General features: G+C 42.9%; 1 protein-coding gene across 1 annotated transcript in view; it reads left to right on the top strand.

Annotated features, from left to right (window-relative positions):
• RAB2A (RAB2A, member RAS oncogene family) overlaps positions 1–13,752 on the top strand; it is a 68,461-nt gene that overhangs the window by 46,214 nt on the left and 8,495 nt on the right. Inside the window, exon 7 of the mRNA XM_075270475.1 lies at positions 5,678–5,746. Within this exon, the coding sequence (XP_075126576.1) occupies positions 5,678–5,746 (69 nt within the window). The remainder of the gene's footprint in view (positions 1–5,677; positions 5,747–13,752) is intronic.

The raw sequence follows: 13,752 nt of genomic DNA, 5'->3' as shown, positions 1-13,752 counted from the left end.
TGCACGGGGATTCATCTGGTACTCGTTCTCCTAACAAAGCTGGTTTGTTTAAGCCGGCGACGACATAACGCGCTAGAAAGAACAGCTTCCATGTCATTTTGATGTCGGCCATTGAAAATTGGAATTGTCTGCTGTTTATTTGTGGGTAATTGCCGCTAAACGGTATATTGCTCTAAAGTTACAGTAATCCTTTCTTGGCGCTGTCACACGTACAGTACGAGGTTTGTGAAGCCATAAATCAGCATATAATTTCTCTTGACCTAAAATAAACTGAGCCCTTGGACTTAATTTAACTGATTTTCCCCCGTAATGAAACCAGGGCGGGCGGAAGCGGCGAGCGCTGTAATGCTTCCCTCCATGTGCCAGTTGTTAAGTGCTTGTTTACATGAAGTTATCATAACACATTTTCAGGATTTCATGGCTCTGTTTAATGTTTTACTTAATGTGAACAACTGAACACCCCATACGGGATCCCAGCTGGTTGGATTTGTGCAGCTTTTGACCGCCGTTTTCAATTAGCACGGTTTGTTAGGCCATCGCGATAATTGGTATGTTAATCGCAAGCCCAGGAAATTTTTTTTTTTTTCTTTCCCCCCTCCCGTCCTTATTCGAAAATTAAAAACTTCCATTTCAGAGGATTGTGAATCAATTCACGGCTGGCTCGGGGCCAGGTTTTTCCTCCATCCTAACTGCACGCCTGGAAAAATGCACTTGCTTCCCTAAGTGCTTGACGAAAGTGCGAGATGATTAATTCCTTTCATTATTTTGCTGCAAATTCTCCTGACCCCTCTATGATGATTCGATCACCCACTTAGAGCCCATGCATATTCATATTGCTCTCCGCCTGCTGCAGCCTTATTTAGCTGCGGCCGGGCTCGGTGCAGTAATTGAGCTGCAGTAGATTGATTGCTCTGGGGAGCTGTAAGGCCTTTAAAGGTGAAAACATATCAGTCCTGTTAATTAGGAAACAAAGCTCTGGTGGCAAGTTCAACAGTCGGTGCGGCACTGCTCAAATGAGGCGCCCATCATGGCGTTCTCCACCGTGGACCTTGTTTACTTTCTTAGATGTGCTCGAGATTCCGCTACGTGCAGACTGATCCAAAAGCATCAAAGAATCGTATAGCAACAGCACCCCGGAATTTATCCTCACGCTACATGGATGAACTATTTATGGATTAATAAACTTCCTTCTTGTACACCTAGAGGCGTTGCAGTGTAATATCTCCAATATGAAGAGGTCCATTAACTTCTGAATACTTTAGGTACACTTGGGCCCGGTTCACATCTGCGCTCGGCCATTCTGTTCCTCTCTCCGCATGAAAAATGCTGAGAGAAAAGTCCTGCAAGGAGCACTTTTCTCTCAGCATTCATCGTGCGAAAACGACTTGGACCTCATTATAGTCTATGGGGTCCACGGTTTCCTTAGGTAACAGCTTTTTTATGTGGATTAGGTTTCTGCAGCAGACTTCCCGAACGGAAACAGAGGTGCAGATGTTAAATGGTCCTTAGATGTATGCATGCCTGTTTGTCAGATTATATAGTGTACTCTTGACCTTACTGGTGCAAAAAAAGAGAGTGTATGATCATAAATTGCCTATTTTTTAAAAAAACTGGTTTTTATGTGAATTTTTTTGATTTTTTATTATTCATTTTCCGTTATATTTGGAAAAAAATTACTATAACTTGGAGTTTTCACTTTGGCCACTAGGCCTAATTGACTGACACTTGGCAATTATATAGGGATTTTCATTGCATCATTTTAGATCACAAACAAGACAAACAGGATCACAATAGAAGTTCTAGCCTTTGTAAAGAATACCCATAGTTATCCAACATTTTGCATCACGTACGTACTGACAATCGATAATGTCACAGAGCATGCCTAGAAAACGCTGCCATAGACCGTGGCTGCGCTGTAAAGCATCTAACTAAATATTAATAGAACAGAAGAGAAGCTCAGACCCGATGACCCCCATAGCCATGTGCAAAAAATAGAATAAAAAAGTCCTCAATATTAAAACAAAAACATTTTAGAAAAAAGAGATACATTTCACTTTCTAGTAAACACAAAAGTGCAAACTACCCCTCCATTCCTTCCTTGGTCTCTTCCTGTTTTGTCAAATATTTAAAAATAATAATCCACTTTTATGCCAAATGTATAATTTACTCCCCTTTCCAGAAATACAGACCTGACAACTTGTATTTCTGAGTGACCCCATTTCTTCTCCTGTTTGTATTGTCGATCCAGTGACCTTTTCTATCGGGTTTCTCTATGGCGCCAATGGTTTCCCTGGTGTGGTCCAACCCATGTGGTGGGATTTGCAGAATGTAGATGAACAGCCATATAGACATGGCATTTGGTCAGCCTGCGTGTGCAACGTTATGTATGTAATGGGCCTATGTAGGGAGATACAAGGTATACCCGGTGAGTAAATCAGTCTTAATAAAGGCCCTGACCGGCTCCAAACTATCCAGAGGAGCATGGCTGTGCACCAGAATGGAAACTCGCGCCAAAACCTGGTATATAAAATGTCGTGCGAGGCAGAAGTGCATACAGGGGCCTTGAGGCCTTGTGCCAAAGATGTCCCACGTGATCGCCCGACTACACCAGAAAACTGGCAAAAATTGATTAAATTCCCCCTAATGTACATAAAATCCTACAGACTGACAACCTAGTCTGGTGTTCCTTTAAAGGCGCTTATTATTGAATAGTGATGTTATGTTCCAAAATGCAATTCCTGCTCAGATATAGTGAAAATTGGAGCAGTAGCGACCAATATCCAATGTGAGAATTCTTGGTGCTTAAGATTTGTCAGGAATAAAGTAGTCAGAACAGTCGCAAAATAACCAAAACTGTCGGCTCATTTAATGGTTGGGAACCCTCACATGGAATATTTCACGTTTATGACATCTTGTTTCATAGGGGAGTAAATTTTACCCCCTATCATTCTGTTTATTGGGGTTCTCCAGCCTTTAGGGGGTAGTGCGACTTACGGTGTATGTGTGTAGGGTCACATGCGCTTAGTTGAGTTACTCCCTGAGCATTGAAGTGCATATGACGTGGCTGGGAAGAATCCTGCTGTCATAAAGGTATACATAGCCTAAAGGAAAGGCTGAGGCAAACACCCCGGTCAGAAATGCAGTGAAATTGCCTGTGTTCTATTGTTTAGTCTGGTAGTTATGGAAATGTTGATAATAAGACTCAAGACTATATAGAAGACGGCACAGACTCCGTGGGTGAAGGATTATGCTGAAGAGGCATCTCAAACTTCAGAGACGAGAGCCCAAACCACAAGACAGCTAATCCTCTGAAGAATCTGAGAAGCATCTGTCTTGGTGTATGGATTGATTGATTGGCCGGCCACGTATTGTCTGTCAGCATTTGTGTATTATCAGTCAGCAATCATTTACATCTCCCTCATCTGACCAGAATTAGCAATAGGAAGGGGGGAGGGCAGTGGTTACTTCCTGCGTGCTTCCGACTCACAGGCTAGGTATTAGGCCCCAAGCACTCCAGTCTTCCATTATTTTACAGGCCTTGCTCTAGAAACATCAGGGAGGGATAGATCTGGGGCACGAGTCCTTAGTCGTGTACATGAGGCCTAATTCTGTGCCGGGAGGTTTTTAGGTTCCCACCATAGCAGTTGTGTTATAGAATTGTGTTCAGCAGGGCTGTGGAGTCAGGATGAGATGGGGATCTAGGTAGGCAGCATTAGGGATCCATGAGCCCATCATATCTCTACCAGAAAACCGCAAATTATACCTGAAATCTGCACTAGTTCTGACTGCCGTAGATTTCCATTCAGGCCCAATATCTAAGAGCCTTGCACATCTTGCACTAGTGGCAGCATTCATATAGACTTGTGTGGGAAATGCCAGTCTTAATAAACTCCTTATTTTATTACATGCTGTAGAATCTGCTTTTTTCTATATACAATGGTTTTATTCTGTCTGCACTAGATGTTATACGTCAGCCTCAATATCACTTCCTGTAATTCTTAAGCTATTTGCTGGGGCAGATTCTCAGGAGAACCCATAGGGTCAGTTAAAATATCCTTTTAATACTGAGTTTTTACTTAATTTATTTAATATTATTATTTAATATTATGTTCACCTTTGCGCTGCTCTGTCCATTGCGCTGCTTCTGCAGAGGACCACTATAAATTCAGACACACATGGTGCCCGGCGGACCCCATTGATGATAAAGGGATCGACCGGGTTTACGTTTCTTATAAACTGAAACCTCCAGTTGAAATAGGCAGACTTGCCGCACATCGTCCAGCGATTTTCGACGGTCACTGTGACAGAGGCTCTGACACACGTGAACCCAGCCTTCATAAAATTGTGAGTCCTAACCCTGAAATGTGTGCTTGGGGGGTAAAGCCCTTAGTGCAGTGGATACTAAGAAGCATGAAGTCTGTCTACTCCTCCATGAGATGTAGTGCAGGATCTTTCCTGTAACTGGCCCTGCAGAATAGCATTGTGCTGAAAAATGTTCTCTGCAGTTTTATCCGCATGGCGCGGTTTCCTTCATCTTCTGAATTACATGCAAGCACCTTGTGGAAATTCAGGAACAGAGAAGGTGCTTAGTAATATTGTCCTCCCCTGCAAAAATGTTGCGGCCCAATGCGGCTGCACCATACAGAACATAAAGCATCACAAGTGTCATCTTCCCCTAGTGCACTCTGCTGAAGCGTAACATCTCTAGTGTCTGCTGCCCAATGTTAGTAAGGTCACCATTAATATTTAATGGCTCTAGCTCGGCAGCAGGCAGCTCGTAAAAGTGTGTGCCTGCTATCTGTTACTGCGGTGACTTCATAGCCGCTCTGTAATTTCACCATTGGTTAATATAGCTGCCTTCCCTGACAGCTCAGGAAAGATTTCCGGGCTGTGGAATCGATGCTTCTAAGCCCAATTTAACGCTTTCCATGGCTGGAGCATGTCGTAGCCTATACACTGGCGCCCTTTACACACAAGTTAAATGCATATATTTTAATTGCTTTTTATTTTAAAAAAAAATGTTGCTATGTATTTGTTGCTATTGAGATTTTTTTTGAGGACTTAAGATTTTAAAGATTTTTTTTGTCTTATGTCATGATGACCTACTGTAGATATATAGAAGGTAATATTGTAGGATTCCACTAAATTGTCTTGCATGTTAAATGTCACGTCCTATCTGCTGACAGCATATTGTAGAGCTGACTATATGATATGTAATAGTAGTATAGTGTGATGTATATACATTCATACTGATTCTGGAGTCCAGTGGGCGGTCCTACACTGACGGCTGTCTCTACATCCACACATAGAGAAGGCCAATAATCACTGGGAGGGTCCACAGGACTCCCCTGCTCAGAATATGGACAAATTTAAAGTATGTGCCTGTCCCAGCAGGTTACCCCCTCTCCTCAATATAGGGGATAACGTGCTGCTCAGTAGATAGCGGGTAAGATGTTGTCAATGGGATACCCGTTTAAATGATTTTGTAGGTCATTGAATATATGGTGTCTTCCTATTCACTGTATTTTTCATGGCGGTGTATAGTCATGGGTTTCATTTTTGGACATTATAAGGATAACATTATTGTATTGCACCTTGATGCTGATGTATAATCTTTAAGAATTTAATCACAAGTCATTGCTCACCAAACTTTCTTAAAAAAAAATTTGTCTTCCAGGCATTCATAAACACAGCAAAAGAAATCTATGAAAAAATTCAAGAAGGCGTCTTTGACATCAATAATGAGGTAATTTTGTATTACATGTCTATTTACTTGTGATAGATGTGTGTATGCCTTCTTGTATATTTCTAGTCACAGTAGAGACATTAAAGGTAGGTTCACACTGAGGAAAAGGTCACGGAAACCTTTTCTGCCATGTGAACATTCTGCGCAGCTAGCCACAACTGGATGCCGATGCAGCATTACATCGCGGCATTCCACTTCTGTTTAGACCCAAATCAATGGGCCTAAACAGGAGCGTGTCTGGAGCCACGGACTCGGCGGCTGAATCAGCCACGGAATCCGCGGCAAGATAGGGCATGTCGCTTCTTTTTTCCACTACTAGCTAGCGGGGGGAAAAAAAAGCTAGCGGCTCCCATTCAAGTCAATGGGAGTCGTTTTTGGAGGCGGATTCCAAGTCGAGATCCACTGCCATAAATCTCTGTGTGAGCATACCCTAAGGCTAGAGCTCTGTGATGGCTTTTTGTAGTCATTGACTGTCCAAAATGGTTGGATTTGTTGCACTTAGAAAAATGCTTCGTTCTCCATTGATTCAGAGACGTCTGTTGACAGGAGAGGTGGAGGGGGCTGCTAGAAAAGAAACGCACGACAAATCTTAAGCTCCTACTACTTTTACTGTGAGAGCACTTTTGATTTTACTATATGTAGTAAAATAATGCCTTACCACAGTATACAATGTGGCAACAAATCACTTACTAGCCAGCAGCAGCCTCCTCCCTCCATAGACTTCTGTATGGGTGCTACTAAAGGAATTGTTCATCATCTGAAGTTATTTGATACTGATGACTTATCCACAGGAACATCCAGCACCTGAACCCCCAAACCGATGACCTAATGTGACTGCTGGAAAGTTGCAGTTACCTAGCGTCACCACTAGAGTGTTTAGAGCTGTGTATACTGCGATAGTGACACCTGGCAACTGCATCCCCACTCCCATTCCCTTTAATAGGAGCAGGGCTGCTTCTAGTTTGGGGTTTGTGTGCTGGACCTAAACTGATTTGATATTGGTGCATCAGTATCAAATATCTTCATATCCTGGACAACCCTTCTAAGAGTCTGAGTGAAGGTAAGGAGGATGAGAGCAGCCTAGTAAGTGGAGAAGGAAAATATTTCTTTAATAAGATGGATGGATGGATCTCACAAGTTTCTTATTCTCTCCTTATGAAGGGCAGTCTTTATTATAGGACACGGACTTTAATAGTTTAGTATAATTAGATAATGCCGACATCTTTTGTATTTCTGGGAGGCAATGGCTTATTATAGTCATTCTGTCAATAAGAAGTGAAGCTTTCTAGAATATTTACTCTTAAAAGGTTACTTATCAATAATCCGTCATCTCAATGAATTCCGTTTCACTGAAGACCTGGGGTTATAGAAGGCCGCCCTTCCCTTCACAATGCCCGAATTATGTGCAGAGTGCTCCAAGTCAATAAGTGTGGAGCAGAAAATGATGGAGAGAAAAGCCCCGTACATCTGTAATGAGGAATAAACCATATCAGTGAGAGCTTCATTTTGGGATTTATTCAGGAGCCAAAGCCTCATTGTCCACACTTATAGGCCAGGGACTCTTGGACAGTATTCTCAGCAGCTTATGCACCTTGAACGGTGGCTAACGCAGTGCAGGGTACAGTAGCCGTCTTGTGGATGAAATGTAATCTCATCCACATGCGGTGACTAAAACCTACAGTGCAAAGTGACCTCCTCACAAATGAAGCACATCCATTGCTTGTGCAGGGGACATCAGGACTGGCATACACTACGCCAGTCTTGATGAATCCCCCCATAGCATCAAATGAAGTTTATACACTAATAATAAGACATATCCATGCCCACCGTCACGATCCGTAACACACTGGTGAATCTACTTTAATGGAAAAAATGTATCTTCTGTTAGTTGCAGAACTTAAAGAGTAACCCCAATTATACAACTACTTCTCATGAATGAACCACACAGGTGATTTTAAGGAACTTTGTAATGTATCTTGTTACAGAAATATGTTTTCATCTCCACTTACCAGGCTGAGTTACTTTTTACATAGTCGTCTATGGAGAGGGGAAGGGGAGATGGAGGCTGCTGAAAAAGACCCACAAATAACTTCAGCGGCTACAGTGTGGGTCAGGGAGCTCTTCTAACACTAAAGTACAGAGTACAGTGGTATCATGCTGCTCTCCTCCTTATCTGTATAAGTGGAAGAGGGAACAGATTTCCTTAATAAGATATAATACAACGTTTATGATATTAATCTATACTATACATTTATGGCAAGTTGTTTTACAACTGGAGGTACGCTTTTAAAATCAGTTAACTAAACATACAGTGGTTAAATAACATATCATCTACTTAGAGCTGCCACTAGGGGGTGCTAAGTGCATACAGTAAAACACTGTTCTAATCCCCCCCTAGTGGTGCCTGCTTACATTCACAAAGCTTTACCTCCTGTAAATATGAAGAATAACCCAACCCCATAAAATTGTGACTCCAACTGCTTATATTCCTATAAATAATACTGTACGCATTAGTCAGGAGAAGGGTCGGCAGCTTTTTTTTTTTTTTTTTTTTTCCGTCTCTTAACCCAGTACAAGCTGTAATATTATATCAGCAGAATCTCTTCACTCATAGACTATTTTTTTTTTTTTTTATTTATTTATTTTTATTTATTTATTTTTTTTACATGGTGAATAAAACTCCGCTTGTCCAGCTTTTATTTTCAAAAGTTAAAGGGGTCATAAACTTAAGTGGGACACTAATGTAGCACCTAAAGCCGCTGCTATAGTTTGTACAGCGAGTGACGAGCATGAACATTACCAGGAGCCGTACTATCCCAAAACCAGGGTCCCGAGGGTCACAGTACTGATGGCCTCACCTAAGAATATCAATATAAGAAAGAAGGAAAAAAACAAGCAAAGCATTTTTAACATTTTTTATATGGATCTCATTTAAAGAGATTTTCTGAGACTTGTATATTGACGAGCTGTCCTTAGCTGGGGGTGATGACACCTGGGACCCCCTCTGATCAGCTTCCACTGAATACCATGCACAGCACCGAACATTACATTGGTGCTACAGCTCAGCCCCATTCACTTGAATGTACCCTGTGATCAAGGAACATGATGTGGTCAACCTAGGGAAGAGTCCACCTCGATCCTGCCTGCCATGGTCTCTTTATAGAGCTGATCTGTGGGGGTCCTGGGTGTCTGATCGCAACTGATCACATATTCATGACTTATCTAGCTTCTAGAAAACCGCTTTAAGAGAAATACTCCCTCCTCCCGACTAGGTCCGTTCATTGGGCCTAATCCGGAACGGAGTGCACGACTGGATGCTGGTATACGGCATTGGCATCCAGTCGCAGCCTCAGTTTCCGGACCGAAAAACCCCGTGTGAACCCGGCCTAAGAGTTCACGATTCTAGGATGACATAGTGAATTTTAATTAGTAATTTTTTAATAAAATCTGTAAAGCTCTGCCTGCAGTCTATGGAGGAATATTATTCCTTGTCGGGACTTTTCTGAGCCATTTTGGTAGTATATACCCTGTTCATGAATAAGTCAATTTCCCAGCCTTGCAGGACTCGGCTAGCAATGGCCACAAGGAGGCGCACTGGAAGCGCTCTGAGAACGTGTGCAATGCTTGTGCGGGTCAGGGGTTGCAGACGTTGGCAGGGCATTGTGGGAACGCTCCAGCAGCCCTGCAGCTGCTTACACTACATGTGGCCTGTGAGTAAATGGAGGACTTAAATTTCAAGCACTAGCTGTTGGTAAAGCGCAGATACTCCAAGGGTCGCCACCTGGCCCCGCGCTGACTGCCACAGGACTTGTTCTCTTTTGTTTTCCAGTTTGGAGACAAGATTGACTGCTGGTTTTGGATCATTAACAGTTTGCAGTCTGCTCCAATACATTTCCCCCCAGAGTTTACTGTTTCTAGTCAGATCTTTGAAGTTTCTTTGTGAATCCGCCTCTATTCTCGTAGCATTTACTATCCATTTGCTGTGAATGGAATCATTATGCTAATACACCGTAGGGATGGGAATAACTCATTTATCGTTCTCCGGCCCATCTCCATCTCCTATGTAACCTGTTGTTGGGCGGATTTATTACATACACAACGTCAGATACAGAACTTCACGCCTTCTGTGATCATGGAAGCTATTGTTTCCTGTTATCAGGTAAAGGTCTCCTTATATTGACTGTTAAAGGGGTTGGCCATCTAATAAAAAAAAAAAAAAAAATTCCTGGGGGCAACACTGTGGCTCAGTGGTTAGCACTGCAGCCTCGCAGCGTTGGAGTCCTGGGTTTGAATCCCACCAGGAACAACATCTGCAAGGAGTTTGTATGTTCTCCCCGTGTTTGCGTGGATTTCCTCCCATTCTACAAAGACATACTGATAGGAAGGAAAAATAAAATGTACATTGTGATCCCTATATGGGGCTCGCAATCTAAAAAAAAAAAAAAATTCCTGAAAAGGCTAGAAATTGATAAATAGCGATGGTGAAAGTATAGCTGTATACCATACCCCGCTGTGTATATAGGTAAATATTAGCGACATGCCATCCTCACATCTATACGGTGTAAGAACTTATTCACACAACAGGGTTTCATACAGGGTTTGTGTTAAAAATAACAGCAGGAAGCGGATAGCGCTGTTCTCTGTGTAGTGGAGAAACTGAGTCACTGCAATGAATTCAAGTGAATACAATGTGATTTGCAGTACCTGATCTGACCACTACATAGAGAACAGAGCTGTCTTCTTTCTGCTCAATTCAAGCACAGCTGATCGGTTGGGGAGTCGGGTGTGACACGCTCACAGATCTCATATTGATGACCTATGCTTAGGATATCTCATCAATATTTTAATCCCGGAAACAGCTTTAAGGCCTCATGAAAGTGATCTCCAAGGCTCTGATGGACATTTCCATCAGTTCAATCATTGATGCCGAAACCAGCGATTTGTTACGATAGTTGTCCGGTGTAATAGGTAATGTATATAGTAAATGTCACCAGGAAATAACCTATTGTTTTTATCCTGTTTTATGTTAAGCATATTTTATTTTAGTTTTTTTTCTGCTTTGTTATTTTGCAAATTAAAGGGGTTGTCTGGGATAACCATATTTGTAATATGAGACTGGAGTAGGTGGGGGGGAAAAAAAAAAAAAGAAAAAAAAAAACCTGTCCCTGGCCCTCCGGTGTCCCCCAGCATGGTCTGGTCCTGCTGGCCCACTGTCTTGTTTTGGCAGGAATCCATGCCACACAGTTACGTCCCATGTTCCCTTTCCTTAGGCTATTGAATGGCCTCAGTGGTCATATGTGGTGAGACACTACAGATGCAGCAGGAGCCGGCAACCCTTGCAGACACCAGAGCAGCAGGGACAGGTGAGTGGTTTTTGTTTGTTTTTTTCGTTTTTGTTTTTTTTTCCGTTCACCTTCCTCCTTTATATAAAAGTGGTCATCCCGACCACCTTCGAGCCTTAACCACTCTGTGACTCGCTATTTCCTATAGGACTGTGGACGTTAGACACCGTTGTCTGGAGCTGACCCTACTTACTTGTATGGGATTGTTTACTAGGCATGCTGTGACCTGGGCAGAGGTCATCGTGTAGATAAACTGTGACGCTCGCCTGTTGTGGTTGGTGGATTCCGTGTCTTATCTACATATACATGATTCTGTGACCATCTGTGTGCTGTAAATGAGGGCGCTGCTGCAAAGAAATCCTCTACTGAAAACAGGAAATCTCAGCATATTATATAGCCTAGTGGACAATGTCAGAACTGCAGGATTTTTAGGATTTTTTTTCAATATTGTAACATCACCAAAAATTTGTTACAAATAAGTTTAGCATAAAACGTCTTTTCTCTTCTGTCGAGACATTAAGTATCCTATGGTTGCCCTATTCTAGCGTTAGTCCATCGCTTATGGAATTGCAGTATGAGCGATTCTCTACCGTAATATAATCATAGGGATTTGCCCTATAATATAGGGAGCGGTTCTGATAATCTGTAGGATAAAGCTGCTCTTTACTATAGGGAAGGGCTTCTATATTTCATTGACAATACTAGTGGACTGGTATAGGGGGAGGTGACGTTAGAAATCTCCCCATGTATATAGATTTGATATATTCCATGCACATTGATAGCATCAGATTAATGTCCGCTGGCTGGAGCCCTTAAAGTGATTATCAGGTTAGCTGCAGGAATATCCTCTCCACATGGAGACACACAGAGCCTCTAATATCCTGTCATCTGTTTAGTTTATTTTCTGTTTATAGCTCTGGGTCTGTGCCGCCCCCTCCCCCTTCCCTTCCTCTCCTGCTCTCTTTCACGCGGTTTCCATGTCCTTCTCGCTTGCCATCTTTATTATCTCACCTTATGTTTTTTCCCTCCTTGCCTGCTTTTCTTCTCTCTCCTTCCTGCGCGTTCATTCGCTGTCAGCAGCGCTGCGAGGAAAGTACGCATGTGTGAGAGAGACGGGCGCCATCTATGGTGTGTAACAGTAAGGACCCCGGTACAAATTACATCCGGCCATCTAATAGAAATGGGGGGAAAGAAGAGGCACATAATCCATTTTAGGCCTGATGTATCACAGCCAGAAGTCCCCGCTAGTGGATTATTCTCCTTTTCCCATTGAAAGTACACGCAAGCTCAGCCAATCCGCGTGTGCTTCTGTGTGGGAGGTTTGGATGAATGGCTGTCGGAGAATCACCATTCATATCATAGGTATTTGAAGTTTATGGACAGCGTGAGAACGAAGACCCATCCAGGAAATTCTGTCCGTGTGTGGCCTATAATCCTGAGACTAAACATGGCTGCATCATAGTGAGTTATGATACATTGAGCCCCCAAACAGCCGGATCACTACTGTACTGATCTCACAATACTGTAGTGGTCTGGCCACGTGGGAGGCCACTGGGAAATTTGGCCCATACACAGATGTGAATCGGTCACATAAATGTAAAATCCGTTTTGGTTTCTTCACAATTTTACTTTGCTCTCATATTGACCATAAGAGCAAAATATCCAAAATTTTAGCTCACCGAACAAGTATATTTATTGTAGTACCCCATTCCCTCATTTAAAGAGGACATTTCACCACCTCTACCAATTCAGCCTCTCTGAATCTTTTCACAGGCGCTGCTCCACTGATTGTAGTGCAATTGGATTTTTTTTCTCACACCATTCCTGAGCAATTGATTCTACTAGGGATCTCTACTGTCAAGTGGGAGGTCCTGGGTTGGAGCAGATAGTCCATGACCACCCACCTGACAGCATACTGGTGCTGAAGCTAATAGAAATGATTGCTCAGGGACCATGGGGGGCTAGTGAGAAAATTCCACATGCACCAAAATCTGTGGAGTGGCAACTATGAAAGGATGCTAAAGGTTAGGTTGGTGGAAAGGCCCTCTTTAAGACCATATTATCTGCGGTACAGATCCATCCATTATAGGAAATAAGGGACCAGCACGGACTACTGAGCACCCATGAAGTGTGCACATACACTATATAACGTCACACCACATACACAGATATTATGCCTGGTTTAGATGATTTACTGGTGTAATCCCATCCACCTTCCAGTGCCCCATTTGTCGGCCCTCTGCCCGCATCCTCCACCACCACACCCCCCAGTGTCTTTGTACTGCCGTTGGCTCTCCCTCCCCGTCTCTCGGCTATTATCTCATTCCCTTTGTCTTTCTGAGTGAGAGTGGATATGACACACGGGGGAGGGGAGATCATGCATTATTCTAAGCCAGCAACGCGAATATAAAAAGCTGTAGGAAAGTTGGGCAGGTCGTGGATCATTTGTTGGAGAAGTTGCTTGTTGGTGTGTAGCTTAATCCAGCACCTGACTGCTTCCCTGTGCCTTTATGGAGCTCTGGTTGCAATCTGCTGTGCGAGCCAGCCGGCTGTGCTACTTATCTGGCCCTGCGCCAAGTCTGGCTCTTGGAGTCCTCAAGAACTTACTACCAGCCAAGAGGGGGCAAAACCAATGAGCCATAGGGCATGCTTTTTATTAAAACA

This window comes from Leptodactylus fuscus, chromosome 4, assembly GCF_031893055.1.
Source record: "Leptodactylus fuscus isolate aLepFus1 chromosome 4, aLepFus1.hap2, whole genome shotgun sequence".
NCBI lineage: Eukaryota > Metazoa > Chordata > Amphibia > Anura > Leptodactylidae > Leptodactylus > Leptodactylus fuscus.
This window is presented reverse-complemented; position numbering and strand designations above follow the sequence as displayed.